Source organism: Camellia sinensis, chromosome 14, assembly GCF_055761805.1.
Source record: "Camellia sinensis isolate YWXY chromosome 14, ASM5576180v1, whole genome shotgun sequence".
Classification (NCBI taxonomy): Eukaryota; Viridiplantae; Streptophyta; class Magnoliopsida; order Ericales; family Theaceae; genus Camellia; species Camellia sinensis.
Genome location: NC_138974.1, coordinates 13293681 through 13313704, shown reverse-complemented (window position 1 = coordinate 13313704; position 20024 = coordinate 13293681). Strand labels below are relative to the sequence as shown.

The window sequence follows — 20024 nt, the reverse complement described above, 5'->3', positions numbered from 1 at the left end:
TGAAGCACTGATCGCAGGATTAAAGTTGGCAGTAACAATGGAAGCTGATGAAGTAATAGTCTTCTGTGACTCCCAGCTTATCGTCAACTAGGCAACAGGCGAATACGCAGCCCGAAATGAAAGGATGTCGGCCTATGTAAAGGAGGTAGGTAGACTGGTAGCCTTATTCCAGAATTGCCGACTACAGCAGGTTAGCCGAGATGACAACAGCCATGCTGATGCTCTGGCCAACTTGGCTAGTGCAATGGAACTAGAGAGGCAAGGACGATAATGGTGGACTACTTTTCAAGTCCAAGCATAGAACCACTGAACACAGAGCATGAAGCAATGTGTGTGGAGATGGGACCAAGCTGGATAGATGTAATAATAGTATTCCTTAAAGAGGGAAAGCTGCCAGATAATCATAAAGAAGCACACAAGATCAGACTGAAGTCGGCAAGATTCAGTCTGACAGAAGAAGGACATCTCTACAGAAATCTTTTACTGGACCCCTTTTGAGGTGTGTGCATCTTTCACTAATTTAAGACTTATTGTATGAGATACATGAAGGAGTATATGGAAGCCATATTGGGGGCAGGTCACTTGCTCATAGGGGCATTATTCAGGGGTATTGGTGGCCCTGTATGCAAAACGATGCTGAAACCTATGTCAGAAAATGTGAGAAGTGCCAGAGGTTTGCACCTTTGATACATCAACCAGAAACGAACTTGAACCCAGTGTCCAGCCCTTGGCCATTTGCCCAATGGGGCATGGATCTTGTTAGACAACTGCCTTAAGCAACTGGACAAAGGAAGTACCTGCTAGTAGCAACAGATTACTTCACCAAATGGGTGGAAGCTGAACCTCTTGCAAAGATTCGAGATGTTGACGTGAAGAGCTTCATATGGAAGAACATCATCACCAGGTTTGGGATCCCAAGGGCAATTGTAGCAGACAATGGTACACAGTTTGACAGTAAGCTAATTAAGAGCTTCTGTGCAAAATACAAGATCAAGAATTACTATTCCACTCTAAGTTTTTCTCAAAGCAATGGACAAGTAGAAGCATCCAACAATGTCATCTTGGATGGGATCAAGAAGAGGCTGGAAGCAGCTAAGGGAAAGTGGGTAGATGAGTTACGCAGTCTACTATGGGCATATCAGACTAGGTCGAGAAGATTAATTGGGAAGTCCCCATTTCCCATGGCTTTTGGCACAGAGGTAGTAATCCCATTAGAGATCGACATCCCATGGATCAGAACCCAGGAAGTGGAGAATGAGACTAATGATACATTCTTAGCCCGAGAACTGGATATACTAAAAGATAGAAGGGAGAAAGCAACAATTCAGCTTGGGGCATACCAGCAACAGCTTGCCAGGGCTTATAATAAAAAGGTTAACCCACGAGAGTTCCACGTTAGGGACCTCGTCCTTAGAAAGGTCGTCGGGAACAAAAAGGATCCCAAAGAGGGCAAGCTTGGCCCAAATTGGGAGGGACCTTACAGAATCACCTCAGTCCTGGGATGGTGCATATCGGCTTGAAGACAGTAAGGGTAAAGAGTTGCCAAGACCCTAGAATACCTGCAATTTGAAGTTTTTTTTATCATTAAATTTCTTGTTTTTTTTTAAGTTTCTTGTTATTAGCCGAAGTAATAATAAAGTCTTTGCTTGATTTTTAAACTTGTGCAGTATGACTGACCAGTCACTTGGCGATGTTTCTGATTGAAACATGACAAATAACTTAGACTTATTATATAGCAGAGTTTCTACTTGCATATAATAGCGTTGAACTAAGTTGACGATATTTCTGATTGAAACATGACGAATAACTTAGATTTATTATATGGCAGAGTTTCTACTTGCATATAATAGAGTTGAACTAAGTTGGCGATGTTTCTAATTGAAATATGACGAATAACTTAGACTTATTATATGGCAGAGTTCCTACTTACATATAATAGAGTTGAACTAAGTTGGCGATGTTTCTGATTGAAACATGACGAATAACTTAGACTTATTCTATGGTAGAGTTTCTATACTTGTATATAATAGAGTTGAACTAAGTTGAATTAATCTATATCAATTAGATTAACAAGGAGACCGAGGTTGATGACCTCGGGCCAGTCTCTGTTTGAATCTGATCTCGGCGACAAGATTACTGGCACGTGCTTAATGAGAACCCAAGTGGAACTTAAGTTCACATTAAGGGGAAGAGAGCTGGAGAATGATGCTTGGGAGTTGGAATTTACAAGCAAAGACTGGTTTAAACACTTGTTAAAATTTTAAGAAGAATTTACAAGTTGAAGTTAAGCCGAGGTCATGTTGAAAGAAAATTTGGTTTAACACTTGTTGAAATTAAGAACAATTTACAAGTTGAAGTTAAGCCAAAGTTATTTCTAAAGAAGTATCTGCAAAATATTGCCGAGATTACCATATTACCAAGATTTGGAAAATACTGGAAGACAGAAGTCTTGATAAGTAAAAGTAAGGTGCTAACACTTATGAAAATATTTTCAAGCATTAAGCCAAGGCCGAGATAAATAATCGGTGGGAATAACTGAAGTATTCTACACCAAGAAGATTACAGAGTTAAGGTGTATGTTGAAGACATGCAAATTATTCTAAGTATAGGATCACACAAGATAGTAGAGAAAAGGCATACATGCAACACTTAGAAGAAAAAATAGAAGACTTGCATTCAGACATGGAAAGAAGGCTCTTCGGCCTGACATTAAATGATAGTTGTTCAGATTACAAAACAGGCACGTTGGCCAAATTAAAGCTTACATTGTTTCAAAAGTAAAAAAGCACAAAGGAAAAATATGAATGCTAGACTATTCGGCATCAGCATTAGTTTGGGGCTCGGAAGACATCTGAGAACTCTTCTCGGCAGCCTTCTCAGCCGCGAGCTCGACATCAATCTCTTGGAGAGTTTGGTCGATGCTCTTCTCAGCAATAGGCGCGTCAGATCGTCTTCTCAGGGGTGGCTTCTTTTGAGACCTCGTCTTTCTCATCCTGAGTCAAGTCTAAGACTTGCTCATTCAGAGTTGGGGACTTGGCCCCAATAACCTCTTCTTTCTTCTCGGCCTCAGCCTGATCCTCAGACTTAGTTTCGTCTTCGGACTGGCTTGAAGATGGAAGGAATGGTAGGACGAGGTTGCCGGCGTTCTTGAGGGGAGAGCCCTTGGGGACAACCAACTCTTTTAGAGCAGCCATTCAACCAAGGGAGAAACCCTTGTTGCATGTCTGCTTCACTTGTTTCTTATAATCTTCTCTAACGTCGGCCGCCCCCTCGGCGTACGCCTTCTCATCTGTCATTTTGATCTCGGCTTCTTTTGTGGCCAGCTCATCTTGAAGCTCTTTTTGGACCTCGACCATCTTTTCCTCGGCCTCCTTCTTCTCGGCTTCAGAGACTTTGGCAATGGCCTTAGCGGCCCCAGCCCTTTCCTCAGCCTCATCCTTAGCTTTTTTGGCTTCCTCGGCTTGGTTTATTAAAGTCTTCATTTTGCCCTCGGCCTTGCTAAGGGACTTGGAAAGTTGGCAGCCTCCCTGGTCTTGTTGGCCAACTCCTTCTTGATGGCAAAGGCTTGCATCGCGAAGAAGTGGCCATGCTGGATTGCTTAGAAGAAATGGAAAGAACAAATGTTAGTAAAAACTTTCTAAGTATGATATAGCAGAAAATAAAAAGTATTAAGTGTTGAGGGCTTACGTGGACAGAATGTTGCAACATTAGAGCGAAGTTTTCATACTCGTTGAAATTGGCATTGCGGTTGAGATCTGTGGGAAGGAGCAAGGCGGTAGAGAGGGCAACACCGACTTCAATATTGTCAGCACTGTCACCAGCCCTGACCGGCTTGTCCTCGATGGTGATTGGAGGGGCCCAAGGGGCATCGAATTTCATAGACCCCGAGGCTGTAGCGGATTTAGACCTCGGCCTTTTTGACTGTGTTGACTCAGAGGGAGCAGCCTCGGTGGGCCTCTTTTCAGTGGCGGTGGCACTCTTTTTTACCTTGGCAATTTTAGAGATCAGCAAGGTATCCTCACAGTCGATCTGAGTCACCGTTGCCTTAGGTTGGGCCTTCTTCGGCCTTTTTTGTTTTGGTTTTGGTTGAGACTATAATGGGGAAGGTTGTGTCGTGACAGTGTTGGGGATGTCGGCAAAGAGGTCGTCTGCAACAGTTTTCTTGCGACCCATCTCGACGGTGATTGTAGTTCGACATCGACGTTTGCGTTAGGATGAAGGGATTAGTTGTGGAGCCGAGGTCGACGGTTGCTTTGCTGGATTAGAGGTTGATCCCTGATCTGGCCGAGGTGATGAGGTTGTTGGTGGAGTTGTGGCGGAAGGAGGAGACTTGTTTTTCTTTTTCTTCAGGACGTCGGGAAGCATTGACTTGTAAGTCGGGATGAAGTTGAGCAGCAAAGGAGCTCTCCGCCGCTCAACTGGTAGATCCAACAACTTTTTGAGGTCCTTGCTGGGAAAGAAGGATTTGCGAAAGTCCTTGGGTAGCTGTGGAAGAACTACAACAAAAAACAGACGTCAGAACATATAGAAGAAACAAAGTATTAAAGACTTGAAAGCAAGTAAATGTAACACTTGGTTCTTACTATCTCCCTCTCTGAATAGTGTACAGCTGAGAGGGTAGAGGTGAAGGTCCTCGTCTGGAGCGAACTCCCAGTTGCCCGATACAATGAGGTAATCATCCCCAGTTCCTTTGTTGGAGTCTGGGAGGTCGGCAACGAGTTTGTATTCTGTGGAACTCGGCTTAAGGTAGTAAATGTAGCCTTTTTCTAACTTAAGGCTACACATGGTGTAACAGTATTATATGTCGGCAAGGGTAACCCTAGAATTCTCTTTTTTAGCTAAGGCAATTATACCATTGATAACTCGGTAAGAGTTAATGGCTAGCTGCATTGGGTTGAGCTTATGGTAATGAAGGACTTCTCGGAAAAGGATGTCGAGAGGGAGCCTAAGTCCACACTCTATGAAAGCTACGATTAGGAAGGGCATGGAGCCAACTGTGGGCATGATGGAATCGTCCTCTCCAACCGACCTAAGGTAAACGTCGGCCAGAATGGAAAACTCCTGCCTAAAGTATTCTAACTTAGTTGAGGTATCTACCTATGACTCCGCATACCCATGATGTTGGCTTGGGGGGAATGTGGTGGATTTCAGAAGGATGTGGTTTTGTAAAGGTTGGAAGGACATCGGCAAAACCCATAAGAATGATGGGGCAAGAAATTTTGAGGATCTAAGTGATGTTTGTTTCAGTTTTTTCTAAAGTCGTGGGTTCTACAACAAATCCCAAACCTAAGGCTATGGAGACAAGAATTGAAGTCAGGAATCTAGAGGAAACAGCAAGAAAACAGAAACAAAAACATGATTCAGACTCGAGAAGACGAGCAAGAATACAAAGAGCACTGAGTAAAAGTTTGTGCAAGTGAACAAAGCCAAGTTCAGTGGTAGAATAATGAGTGTGTGCTTGGTTCAGAACCTAGAAAGTAAAATCAAGGACAGTGATAAGCTACCAAAAATGAGCAAATGGGTGAACAATGTGAGTATATTCAAGAAGGAGATTGGGTAAAAGCAAAATCATAAAATAAACATGCTCAGATACGTGATTAAATTCATACGCACAAATTTGTAATCAAGAATGTGAACTTGGCAATGGCAGCGAGTAATACAGTGAAGAAAAACACAGACTAATAAAGGAGGAAATGGTGACTCACCGAAGAAAATGAAGCCGGTGTTGAGTACGCCGGAGTCAGATGATGGCAGCAATTAGAAAAGATCGGCAAAAGCTTCGCTGGAAGGGAAGAATGGAGGTGGTTGCAGAGCTTGAGAGCTTGAAATAATGGCGGATTTAGGAAAGTAGAGAGAGAGAACTTACATGAAAACGGTGGTAAAGAAGTGAAAAGACGGAGAGAAAGAAGTAATTTTGATCAAACACATGAAATGGCGACAAAATGGCAATTATGGTGCCTAGGACAACGTGCTTGTCAGACAGCGCACACAAATACAAAGTGACTTAATGGCGCGTGTCAGTCATGGCTTAGTGGGGGAAAGACACGTGGTAGAAACGGTTGAGATACTGTGTGTGACAGCTCATACGCATATTAAAACTCTTGGAGTTCTTGATTTAACGGAACAGGACCTCGGCTAGGAGGACGACCTCGGCTAAATAACTTGAACTAACTTGGTTGATGGTTCTAAGGCGCAGTGAAAGCAGACTAAGTCTTGGTCATATTTGAGCCGACGAATGATCACCTCGGTAATGAAGGATAAAACGAACTTAGCCGACGTGCTAAGTGGAACGAATGATATAGGTTCCATCACCTCAGGATGTCGATGTAATAGAACCTAGGGGGCAGTTGTGGGGACATAATTTTTGGATGACAACACGTGGCCGAGGTGGCACCGATGTGTCAGCCGAGGTGCCACGTGTCCTGGTCATAACGCCAAGATGATCTCGGCTAGGCCGAGGTTATCTGCGAAGATATCGGAATCCGGGATAAACGAATAAGGAACAAGAGTCCTAGAATGGGAGAATACTTCAATTTGGATAAAGATAAGACTCTTAGAGAGTTTATCCCAGTCTAACTGGGAGTCCAAGATTAACAATGAGACATAATCCATTGAAGCTAGGCTTTTACTGGGATTAGGTCTGTGTTGGCTATAAAAAAGAGGCAATGCGTCTAAGGTACGCTTTTTGTATTCTGAACAGTGAGTTAATCACTTCTGCTATCTTAGAGAGATAATTGACTTGATCGTCGGAGTGCCCTCGGGTGGACGAACCACCGCCGGATCCTTATCTTTTTGGTTAACAGGTCGTTCGGGCTTAATCTATTCTGCCGGTGTTTACCTATTTGGCAATGTGGTCGGAAATTGACATACACAGAGCCGTTACAACCGTTACACATGTGAATTTCCGTCACACTGTAAAAGTAGGTGTAATGGGTAGCACTTACCACTGCAATCGCTGCGTAACACTGCTTTTTAAAACTTTACTTGACCCCAAATTTCCTCCACCAAAGGCAACCATAAGGGCTCACTACAGGGCTTCAACGCTTCATTTACGCTTGAAGACGAAAAGGCAGCTTTCGTTTCATCTTCTTGATTCGCACTCATGGTGGCTCCAAATCAAATCGATTACATATGTATGTATAAGTGTCAACGAAGAAAGTAAACCCTAACGCTGTGTTTGGTTGGAAGGTTTGGTGAAAGATTTGGAATGGGAAAGGAAAAATGTGTGTGAAACTATGTGAAATGTAGATATATTTTATTCACATTTCACCTACCTTTTCCATTTCTCTTTCCAAATCTCTTATCAAATCTCCCAACCAAACACAGCATAAAAGTATCGATAATAAAAGCAAGCTTCTTTAAATTCAATTGGAAATGAAAAGTGGGTTTGCCATCATCGGATTTGTTTTGATAGCAATAGCAGTAGCAGGGGTGGCGGCATTGAAGAGCAGAACTCGTATACTGCCATTTGGCTCTATATTACAGATCTCTTTTAGATCTCAGATCTGAGATCATCGGTAGTGGCGGAGGAAGAGAACGAGGAAAAAGAGCCATCAATGATGGAAAGACAGAAATGAGAGAGAGAGAGAGAGAGAGAGAGAGAGAGAGAGAGAGAGAAGTTGAGCAGGTAGGATTTTTGGGTTTAGCAAGTAGAAATACACGTGTCTTCTCTAGAGAGAGAAAGACGGAAAATATAGGTAGTTTGATCATTTTACACAAGTATGTCATAAATGCGTGAATTTTAAGTCAAATAAAATTTAAATTTAGATTTGTGAGCTGAGAAAAAGAAAAAAGAAAAAAAAAAGGTCAATAAATTGTCAATCATTAAAAAAAAACTCATTTTTTTGGGTCAAAAATTAATAAACATGTAAAAACTCTTTTAAGATTAAAATAATTTCAATGAGTTGTGTTTAGAACAAATGTCAAGCTGGATGCGTGGAAAAATAATTTCAACAAAGTTCACATATATGTATATATTTATATTTGCATGAAGTAAATGAAGTCTTATATTTAACACTAATCTTATTTATTCTTTCTATGAATAAATAGTATTGATCTGTTTGTTTTCAATAAATAGCATTAATCTCTTTTTAAATTTAGAAAAAATATAATAACTCTCACAAATTTAACATAATTATATTGAATTTCTTTGAGTTTAATTCACATGACTCTTTGATCCATTTTCATCAATAATCCATTAGTTATAGATTGAAGAAAAAAAATATATTACTTTTCTTTCTTTCTTTTTTTTTTCCAAAAACACTTTTTAGAAAATTCTACTCTCTTGTTTTCTATGTTTTTTTTTTTTGTTTTTATTATTTTTTAATATTTTAAGCAATTTTTTTTAATTTTTAGACACACCTAACATAAATACACATAAAAAATATAATTTTTGTGAAAAAACTCTTTTAAAAATTTAGTAAATACCAAAACTACAAAAAAAAATACAAGAATTCATTATGTTTTTTTATATTTTTATGTATTATTAATTTTTTAAAATATTTTTTATAATTTTTTTACTGTTAGATACATTTAAATAAGGTGCATCTAAAAAAGTTTAAAAAAATGCTTAAAAATTTAAAAATATTCAATAAAAACAAAAAAATATGAAAAATAAAAAATTTAGTTTTCAAAAAATTTAATCCAAAAATTTAAAACCAAATACACACATTATATTTTTTACACTGAAATATATATTTTACTTTATTTATGATTATGTTTTTATAAAATCATTAAGGGTAGGCATGGATGAGCCGAGCCCATATTATATAATAACACTTAAAATCACATCCCAAGTTCGGTTCGGGCCAAGATTAAACCTAAACTTTATTCTTGACCCGTTAAAAACTAAAGTAAAAGTTCTCAACCCACCCACATAACTTGGATATTATTTAATATAATTTTATTATATTTTGAAATAAAAATTATAGTTAATTTAATTATTTGCATGCCTCTTTAAACTATTCAAGAGTAGTAGTTCAAATTTATAACTATTACACAATTTGTAATACATAATTGACGCTTATAGAAAATAAAGTTAAATATTGTAAAACATATATATATCTACATATTTATAGAAGTATATTGTGTAATATAATTTGTCCGCGAAATGGGCTAAGTTCGGCTTGAAGCACTCTTCTCAAAGTCGTCCCATATTATAATTGGGGTTAAAAATTTTGCCCAACATAGTCGTATGGCCAAAATTATAATCCCAAACCCTATAAATCATGAGCGGATTTACTAAGCCATCATGTCAATATCCATCTAACCTTGTTAAAAGAGAGGTCTATGCAATTATATTAAAATTATAAAATTTATTATATTTTCTCTAAACTTTAATATTATATTTGTTTTAGTATGATAAAATTGGACTAATAATTTGATAAATCCCACATAAATCATGCTTGTTTTGAAATAATGCCGCGTGACAAACAATTGAAAAGTAGAATAATGGAGTACAGAGAGGAGGTATACTTGTATTGTATTTCAACTCCACCAGTTGGACAAGTTAAAGAGAAAGAATATTGGTCTCGAGTCAAGGCTAGAGATGTTAGTGATTTGCCAGACCTCTTTGAGTTTGAGTTGTTGGGCAATCATGAAGGATATGGGAAAGCCTCCTCAATTGCATTGTTTTTATTTATTTTTTATTTTTTAAAATTAAGTTGAGTTAAAATAAATATTAAAAAATTGTTTTTAAAATTTTAAAATTATTTTTCTATAAACATTAAAAAGATGTATTTTAATTTTTTTATTTTTCAAACCAAATTAACTTTTAGTGTTATTTAAAATATGAAAACGAAATTAAAGTAGCACAAATTTTCTGAAGAAAAATTTTAAGTTGTTCAGCCAGCTAGCCAAATGAACTGTTTAATTTAATCCAAGGGCTAGCTGGAACTTTCCAAATCCAAGACCAGTTGTGGAGTTGGAGAATTTCAAAAAACTGAAAAAAAAATTCAAAATAATTGTATTTTATTTGCACCAAAAACAAACCGTGCGTTTTTTTTTTTTTAAGTTAAAATTATTTTCAGTTGGTTTTATTAGTTTATAATTTTTTCAAAAAATAACCCCTCCGCTACCTGAATTTATCCAAATATGTTTTTTTAATAGAAAAGATCTCCCCGAAATCTAATGGACAAAAAAAAAACAGAAAAGATCTCCCATCATTTTGTTAAATTATGTCTTGATATTCTTACGTCCGAATATGAGTGTTTTAGAACATAAATACAGGGATATTTTGTAAAGTTGGTAAAAAGTTAACTTTTGACTTTTTATCAAGATTTTTAGTTTTTTAGAAAGTAATTTGAGAAGTTGGTAAAAAGTTAGTTTTTAACTTTTTGATTTAATATTTGTTTATGGTGTCAAATCAAATTAAAATGACCAAAATACCCTTACCCAACAAAAGAAATTTTTTTTTTAAAAACTTTTTTATCATAGGCCCCAATTTGTAATTTTAACACCTGCGTTTTTGCTCTCCCCAAATGGAAATTCACTGCGTTTTTGGCTGCCAGCTTTTTTGGCATTGGATAAAAAACGTGACTTTTTTCATAACTTCCCAAAATGACACACAGTCACTTTAGTGGATATTCGTTTGTCGCACAATACTTCAAACGTACTCTTCCACTTAAGTCATTCTGCTTTAATTCTATAGATCACATCTACTCTAATCTCCCCAGCTGTTGCAATAATCGATCATAAATAATGAAAATGTTGCATGGGATAGAATGTTGAGCAACTAAAAAACAATCTATATAATAAAGGAAAAAGGTTTTTGAATTTATGTCAAAAATGTATCAGAGATACATTTCAATTAAACGCCTGAGATGATTCCTAATAAATTTCTAACGGTTGAGATCAATTTCTTTCCCTCCCAAACACTCTCTGCTTTCTCTCTCCCACGTCTGCCCAAAACCCATTCTCTTCAACACTCTCTCTCTAACGTTCTCTCTTCAACATCCATAATCTTCTTCAAGATTAGGGTTTCAAAATTCTTTCTCTTTTGAAACTGGCGACCAGAGGTAGCAGATCAGAGAAACCTAAGATAATCTTCCAACAATTTGATTCAAACAGAGATGGACCAGCTCACCACCACTGCCGTTGCTCATTATCACTGTCGCCATTGATCACCATCAGTTTTCGAAATTGCAAGGTATTTTTCATTCAGTTCTTCCATTTTTTGTCTGTCTTGATCGCTATTTTAGGTTGAATTTCCATGGGTTCCCTACAATCCAAACCTCAAAACAGAGGTATTTTACATTGAGAATCCTGAGGCTTCAAGTTTAGGGCAAAAATTTTTCTTCAATTCTTTCTTCAATTCTTCAATTCTTTGAGAATCTTGAGCCTTCAGTTTTAGGGCGAAATTTTGAATTAATCATAGTTGTCTGTCATCACATTCCTTTCAATTTCAACAAACAAAAAGAAACAACATTTAGCAACCAAGGGTTAATTTCACTTTTATCCCCCTTACAATATCACTATTTTCTACTTCATCTCTAAACTATCAATCTCATCTAAAGATTTCATCACATTCATTTCAATTTCAACAAACAAAAAAATTCTGATCTTTGTTCATATGGTCCAAACACCCATTAAATTTGTTATGGGTGTAATTTGTTCAAAATAGTAGGAAAATTGAGTGTATCCCCACTCCCATCCCATATTAGTATTTCAAGAGTATTTAGAACCCATTTCATGAATTAGCACCCATTTCCCATTAAAGAATCAAACATTTCATAAATCAAACCTATTTAAACTGAAATAAACACAGATTGGGGCATCTAAACTGAAATAAACACAGATTGTGGCATCTAAATAAACACAGATTGTTTAAACTGAAATAAACATAAATCAAACTGAAATAAACAGATTCATGAATCTAAATTGGGACATCTTCAGATTTAACTAATGAAACCCATTAAAACCCATAACATCACAGATTTCAATTTCAACTAACAAAAAGAAACAACATTTAGCAACGAAGGGTTAATTTCACTTTTATCCCCTTTACAATTAACTGGTTTGTCTATATGGTTGTCAAGATCATCATTGAGTGCATGAACTGGTTGTTTATCTTTGCTCTTTATTACTGTTGTTGGTTGATTACTAAATCGCAAACTTGATTGAACAAAAAGGGCAAGACTTGATGTATATTATTATATGTATAATATATATAATCAAATCAATTTGAATGCTTGGAAGCTTGGAAGCTATCTCCTATGATCAAGCAATCCTTATTCTCACATTCACTGTATATTTTTTCTCTGCTCTGTGAGTCCTTGATATTGGTTTGGAATTCGAAGGGACTCAATAAACAGTTTATTCCTTTATTTATTATGAATAGCATTTAGATAGCCAAATAACAGAGGACAAAACATTTTTCCAAACAAGTTCACTGAGCCATTTCCATTTTCTCTATCTAGAAAATAAATATTTTAAAATAATACAAAACAGTCTCTAGATTTTGAATAAAATATACTTGATCATAGGAGGATTGCGGTTATGAAGATAATTATTCCCTTAGCCTACAGAAAACAAATGCAAATAATTAAGCCCAAAAAAATAAAATATACAGATGCCACTGTCAATTAGGACAATGAAAAGAAAAAAAAATTAAACAAAGATGAATGCCTCCATCATCATTTTGATGATACAGGAAGATGTGCATAGGGGAGGAAAAACACCATACGGGTCATTTTCCATACTATTATTAATTTATGGGTCATTTAGTTTCCATTCTCTCTCAGCTTTTGTAGTTTCCTTCTTTACCCCATCAAAGCTCACTCCAGTAGGTTATTTCTCTCAAATTTTGTTGTTTCACTCCTCTCCTTTTTCATCTCTCAGCTTTTGTTGTTTTAGCTTTTAATGTTATGGTCTGGTGTGTTGTTGTTATTGTTCTGTATTTTTTTATTCAGTTCTTCAGTTCTTTGTGGGTTATGTACATATTGTTTTTAGGCTTTGAGAGCATCCCCTCCTGGGAAATTTATATTTTAAAGTTTCCTTTTTCTCTTCCCTTTCTGCCTCTGTTACATTAATTTTGTTTCCTACTAATTGACTAAATGAAGAATTATGTTCGAAATCAAAATTTCATTAATTTTTTAGATAACTAAATGAATAGTTCTGTTCTTCCTTGCCGATAGAAAATTTACCAACTGGAATATAGGAAGAATTTCCCTTGCTGCAGTTCAAACGACGCTGCTCTCCTTCGGCTCCCATCGAACTCGCACTCGCAAGGTAAGATTTCAAATTCACTCCCTTTCTTTGCTCTTCATCGCTGTGTTGAGTTGTTTGAATTGCTTGAATTCTGTTTGATGTGAATCCTTGATATTGGTTTGGAATTTTAGCAAAAATCTGATTGCAGTGGCGTTTATTAAATTTTTGGTTATATAAATTGTTATTAAGTCCCTCTCTTCTGTTATTGAGTCCCTTCGAACTCGCACTCGCACTCGCACTCGCAAGGTAATTTCAGAATTTTTTTTGCGGATTATGTTGATTACTCTCCTTTGTTATTGAGTTTATTTATTCCATTGTGAATAGAATTTAGATAGCCAAATTTCATTTAATGCAGTTGGATTCCCATATAAATCTGCATATGATCTCATTTGTCCATGTTGTGTTTTAACAACAAAACATTCTGCCAAACGAGTTCACTAAACAAAACAGTCTCTAGATTTTGGATAAAATATTAGATACCTTATCCTATATATATATACTTGATCATAGGAGGATTGTGGTTATGAAGATAATTCATTCCCTTTGCCTATAGAAAACAAATGCAAATAATGAAGCCTAAAAAAATATGATATACAGATGCCACTGTCAATTAAGACAATGAAAATAATCTATTTCCTTTCTCTTTTGTAGATATAAGATTGTTCAGTTTAGTGTGTGCCAACACCAATAAATAGAATCTATTTATTACTTCTTTTAATTAAATTGTTAATTTCTTGATTATTAATTTCTTTTCCCATTTTTTATTATTAAATTGGTGTATTTTAATAAATTTCTTGATTTTTAATTTATCTCATTTGAAATATTGCATTCCAGTATAAAAATTGTTAATTTCTATGTTTGATAATAAAATATTGCATTCCAGTATAAAATTTGTTAATTTATGTTTTCGATATTAAAGATTTAGATTTTGTAACCAATTTTTATTTTTTTATAGTTATTGTAACAAATTTATTTGATATAAAAACGTGTAGAGATATGAGACAGCCTACGATTCCTTTGTTTTTTTTTCCAACTATGTCAACTCACAATTTCGTTATTCTTTTTTGTTTTCCTCAAAGACGTTTGGTTCATACTTGGCAAGGTAAGATTGTTTGTTTGTTTTGATTTCAGTTGTTTTTGGCTCATGGTTGTGTTTGTTTTTGTTTTTGGCTGGGTTTGTTTTTGGCTCATGGTTGTGTTAGCATTTTTAGGTTCAAACGACGTTGCTCCACCTCCGGCTCCCTTCGAACTAGGTAAGACTTCGAACTCGCTGTTGTGTTTTTCCCTTTATGAATTCTGAATTTTCGAACTCGCACTTGCAAGGTAATTTCAGAATTTTTTGGATTATGTTGATTACTCTCTGTTGTATTTTTTTTTAGGCAGATACATTGTGTTCTCTCCTCTGTTATTGAGTTTATTTATTCTTTTATTTATTGTGTTTGTGTGCTCTGATTTTTGTTCCATTGTTAACAACATTTAGATAGCCAAATTTTGTTTAATGCAGTTGGATTCCCATATAAAATGGCTGAGGTGTGTTCATCTGTAAATTCTCATTCAATTTGGCATACATGCACATGCACTCACACATGGATATATCTATGTCTAGGCTCTGTATGAGTTATTTACTTTGTGAGTTGTTCCATTGGGGTGTGAGGGAAAAAGCAAGAGGCTAAATGCAAAAAATATTTGTCATTGATAGATTTTGCAGAGTATTGTGATACCAGAGACACCAATGTTTAGACCTCAATTTCCTCTCCAAGGTTTGTTCTCTCAAAAAATGGCTCATGTTAAACGTTTTTGACATTGTTGGTATGAAGAATTGAGAAAGTTAAGACTTTGATGAAGAATGTTTTGGTTACATCACAATTTCCTACATTCATCAATTGAACAAGAAGGGTAACACAACATCCAAAGGTAAAAGCAGTGTTGTCTGAACTGAAAATGGTTCAAGGCATGTTAGTATAAGTTCTCTCCTACGAAGGATTAATTTAGTAATATATTTGGGTGATCCACATGGAAATGAAATTATATATTTGATGTAGGAATAGAGAAGCTTTCAATAATATAAGGATTGTTTGTTTTTTAAATCATTGACTAGCAAGCATAGCATTGTAGCATACAGTACAATGAAGTAGAACTGTGGACAAAACATGTTTGTGTGCGTATACATGATATGAACTGCTTATCTGCAAGCCAGTAAATAATTGTGATAAAATAAACACTAATTTACAATTTCTAAGGTGCACAAAAGATCTTTTCCTGATTTGGAAACAAATTCTATCTGTCCAAAATAAACCAGTACATAGAAGTGATTAACGGATACTAGATTTTAGTTTGGTCCACTTCATGATGCATATAACTAAATGAAATAGTGAAATTCTGTGGGGATTACCTTGGCTTAGAAGTTAGGAGTAGTTAAAAAGTGAAAGACGCAATCATGTATTTCTATAATTATCTGATAAAATCTTTATGCCCTTTTGAGGAGCCTTATATTACCACTAGAATTAAGAAAGTGGAAAACAAAACGTTAAAGTCTGTAAAACAGGAACTAAAATGAAAACATAAAACCAACAAGTTCTCTAAGAAGAAAAAAAATTTCAATATATTTTTTTTCAGTATCTTTATCAAAAAATAACACAAACTTCACAAATTTCAACATGATACATATAAATTACAATTATATTTTGATCGTAACATTATTTATACCGTGCCTTTAGGCACGGGTATATACTAGAGATAAGATAGGACTGTTTTTGAAAATATATAAAATGTATTAGAGATACATTTAATATTAACGGCTGAGATGAATTTTAAGTATATATGAATGGTTCAGATTGGTTCAGATGAATGTTGATTGCCGCCTAATATACCCACATACCCATGTTTGACCCTATCCCCCTCTCACCTTCCCCCCCTCTCTCTTTCTCTGTTCTTCTTCTTCAACAGAAGCAAAAAACACACCCGATGCTCCTCTACGTCTCAAACCCTCCCACCTTCCAATCTGTGTAATTTGGGGTTTGATTTCCTTTTTTTGGTGGCCAATACAGACTTATAGGTTAAATCTAACTTCACAATTGTATATTAAAGTTGTATTTATTAATTGTTTGAATTCCTGTTTATTGATAATTCGCAGTTTTCATTATTTTTTATCTCGATTACTATCTCTTCGCAGTGCTATGCATATGCATATCTATTTTACCTAACACAGGCCCTCCATTAGAAATGAGAAGCATAGTGGCAATGAGGTAAATAGTTTTTGAGTTTGTTCTATATCACATGATTCAAACTGTTATATTGTTATAGAAACAGGGATTGTGAGAGAAATATGGATTTAAAAATATAAATAAATAAAACTCTTAAATGATTGATAGATTGGGGTAAATAGTATAATTATCACTTGGCTGGTTCTGTTTTTGATTAAATATTGTTCAGGTAATTTCAGTGTTTTTTTATGTTGTGTTTTACTCAATTTCTGTCTCTCAACTTCTCGTTCAGTGTTGCTACAATTCAAACGCATCGTTCTTCAGTTCAACAGAGGTAAGTTCTCCAGTTCGTTGTGTTGACAATCCAGTTCTTTGTGTTGATTGTTTATGGGCCAGTTACATTGTGTTATTTTAGATTGTTATTATTAGAATTCCATTCTCCCAAACCCACAATTTTTTGAATCAATCTAATACATTTTTTTGAATCGATCTAATACATTTTTTAAACAAAATATAAACCCACAATTTGTTTATTAAACCCATCCAACCACCAAGAACTACATTAGTTTTTTGAACTGGTTTGAGGAAGATGGTTGTGGTGACCAATTTTGTTGTAAACTAGTTAGAGTTGGTTTTTTTTATCGCACCATTTAGTGTTTTTCTCATTACCACTGGTTAGTTTTCCCCCCCCTATTAGTTAGTGTCATTTGGTTTTTTTTCCCCCTAATACAATTTGTTATAGTTTTGTATCTTCGTATAGTGACTTAATTAAAAGCCAACAGCTACTTTAGAGCCATACTCTCATAATTTTTTTACTAACAGCCTTAACTTCAATAATTGTATCTGCCAGGCTTCCCACATCGAATAACTTCCCACCTTTCACAAACACTCACCATCATGGACTTAGCCCATCTAGATTCAGCAAAAACAGAGGCTATCTCATCCAAATTCAGCATCCCATTTAGTGTAACATTTCTTTTGGAGCATTTTTGTTTTTTTTTGTTTTTGTTTTTAATTGGGCCAAAGGTCACTACATTGAGGGCGCTGAGTTGATCGATTCTGTTCTCGATGATGTTCGCAAAGAGGCTGATAATTGTGATTGTTCGCAAAGCAATAACAAATTGTGATTGTTTGCAAGGTAACTGTTCTTGGTAGCCATGTGCATGTAAAACAGCATATAAGTTGTAGAAGTAAAGAAAACCCACCAAATAATCCCACAACCCACTCATTGTTATGATATATTAATTGAAACGCACTTACTCATTGGTAGATCAAAAAAATCCATCAGATCACAACATGTTTCCTTTGGTAGTTGTGCGACCAAAGTTTTTGAAGCGTTGAAGCTTCAATCTCCAAGTAGTACGCTCATGCTTCTCAACATTATGTTCATTTTTTCCTTTCACTTTAATTTTGATGTCTTATAAATCTGTGTTTTTATCAAATTCTTAGCAGGTTAGCTTGGCATTGCAAAGTTCATAAGAGCATCCAATCTAGGTATTGTGGTTCTATTTTGTGGTCGAAAAATGGGAACTTTTGCACTAAATGCTTAATTTTCATGTTTTTTGTGGGTTTGACTATAAATTGTTGAACATGGTAAAGTTTGGGAGAATGGTATTGTATGAGTGGTGAAAAAAAACTATTGCTAAATAATATTTATCACATTGTTGATTGAAAATTCACAGTTTTGTTTATTTTGGATTCAAATTAATGTATACTGCAATCTTATGTGTTTTGATGCAATTGTTTGGATTTGATTTATTTGTTTGTTGTTAGATTTTTATTTTCTCATTGTAAGTGTACATCATTGTAAGTGTATATCAGTGTTTATTCTCTTCATTAATAGTGTTTAGTGTTCGTAAATTTGATTTTTTGTAATAAAAAAAAAAAAAATTAATTGTGAAGTGATTTTTTGCATTGATTTTTCTACTTTGAGGGAAATGATAGAGAAAACAACTGTTCTGTAAATCCATATTTTCATTGGGTTTGGTCCCAAAATTAAATTCTGTGAAGGAAAGGTACAGGACGAAAATGGTCGTACCGGCGGTGTATGGGAGGACAACAACTCTTTTTGTTTTTGCTTTGTTAGAAAATACGTGTTTAGTATTTATGACTAAGTAAGTTGTTCTTACCTATTCCTGATTTTGAGTTTTTCATTGACAATCTATTTATGATTTAATTTTTATGGCTGTTGAGAGAACAGAGTGTTCCTAGAAGTTTGAATTTGCACATGACACTGATAGCTAAACTAATAATTCATGTCTTATGAATTTCTATTTATTTGTTTCTTTCCACTGTATTTGAAAACTAGATGAAATAACCTGACATTTTATGAAAACTAGAGATTCAGTTTTTGGATTTGGAAACTTTGTAGGGGTAGTAGAGGTCAACAGAGTTTTACCCACTGATTAATCTAGATATGGGTTGTGAATTACACCGTGCCTTCAGGCACGGGCATACGCTAGTATGTAGATATGATAGGTGTTGTTGAGATAAGGATGTTAAGGTGGATGTGTGGCAAGACTAGAGAGTTAGGCATGAGTATATTCGAGAATGTGTAAAAGTAGTATCGATAGAAGATAAGTTGAGAGAGAATAGATTGAGATGCTTTGGCCATATACAAAGGAAACAAATAAAGACAGTAGTGAAGAGGTGAGATACAATGACGGTAAATGGAAGTATTAGAGGAAAGAGCACACGACGTGGGCTAGTGTAGTAAATAAAGATATGAATTTTCTTAATTTGACTAACGAAATGGCCTTGGATAGAGTCGAATAGAGAAAAATAATTCATATAGCTAACCCTATTTAATACGACTTAAGACTTGGTTTGATTTGATTTAGTCAATTTGAATTTTTGATGTTTTTGAACATTTTTCATATTTTAGTCAATTTTTTTTTAAATGCATCTAATCTATATGTATTTAAAAAATAAAAATTTGTAAAAAAATCTTTAAAAAATTCAATAAGTACCAATAAATACGAAAATATACTTATTTTTTGTATTATTTATATATATTTTTATTTTTAGTGATTTTTTTTGTAAAATAAATTCTCAAATTTTATACCTTTTAAGTAAATATTAAAATATTAAAAAAAATTCACTAAATACTAAAAAAATATGAATAAAAAACATAAAATTATTTTTAAAAACTCCAAAAAAGAAGTAATTAAAATTTAAAGACAGAGATCCTCAATCAGCGATATGAGCACCCTTCTCTAGGCAACGGTATAATTGACACACTTGATTTGACAAATTAATTTTTGGAAGCACTTTAAAAGTTCTTTTCTGACTTCTCAAATATTTGGACAAAAATGAAAATGATAGTGTTTTTAAACTTTTAATTATTCTTTTCCCCTAAAAATATGAAAAATATATATATATATCATAAAATGGAAATGAAACCAAACAGACCCTAATTTTTGGTGACCATAACACAAACTTAATTTTCCTTTCTCATTTTTGTTCACCTTTAAAAATAAATAAATAAATAAAAAATAAAAATAAAAAAACTTACAACTTCAACTGGCTTATGTTCCAAAATATTGGGTATAATTCCAGACCACCGATATCATTATTCATTCGCAACTGTTGCTCAAAGTTACTTCCATTTAAGGG

General features: G+C 34.8%; 1 protein-coding gene across 1 annotated transcript; it reads left to right on the top strand.

Annotated features, from left to right (window-relative positions):
- Positions 1–1181: 1181 nt before the first annotated feature.
- On the top strand, positions 1182–1704 carry LOC145806807 (uncharacterized). The gene is made up of 2 exons (XM_082904625.1): positions 1182–1504; positions 1668–1704. Exons 1-2 carry the CDS (start codon positions 1182–1184, stop codon positions 1702–1704), a joined length of 360 nt encoding a protein of 119 aa, XP_082760751.1.
- Positions 1705–20024: the final 18320 nt, after the last annotated feature.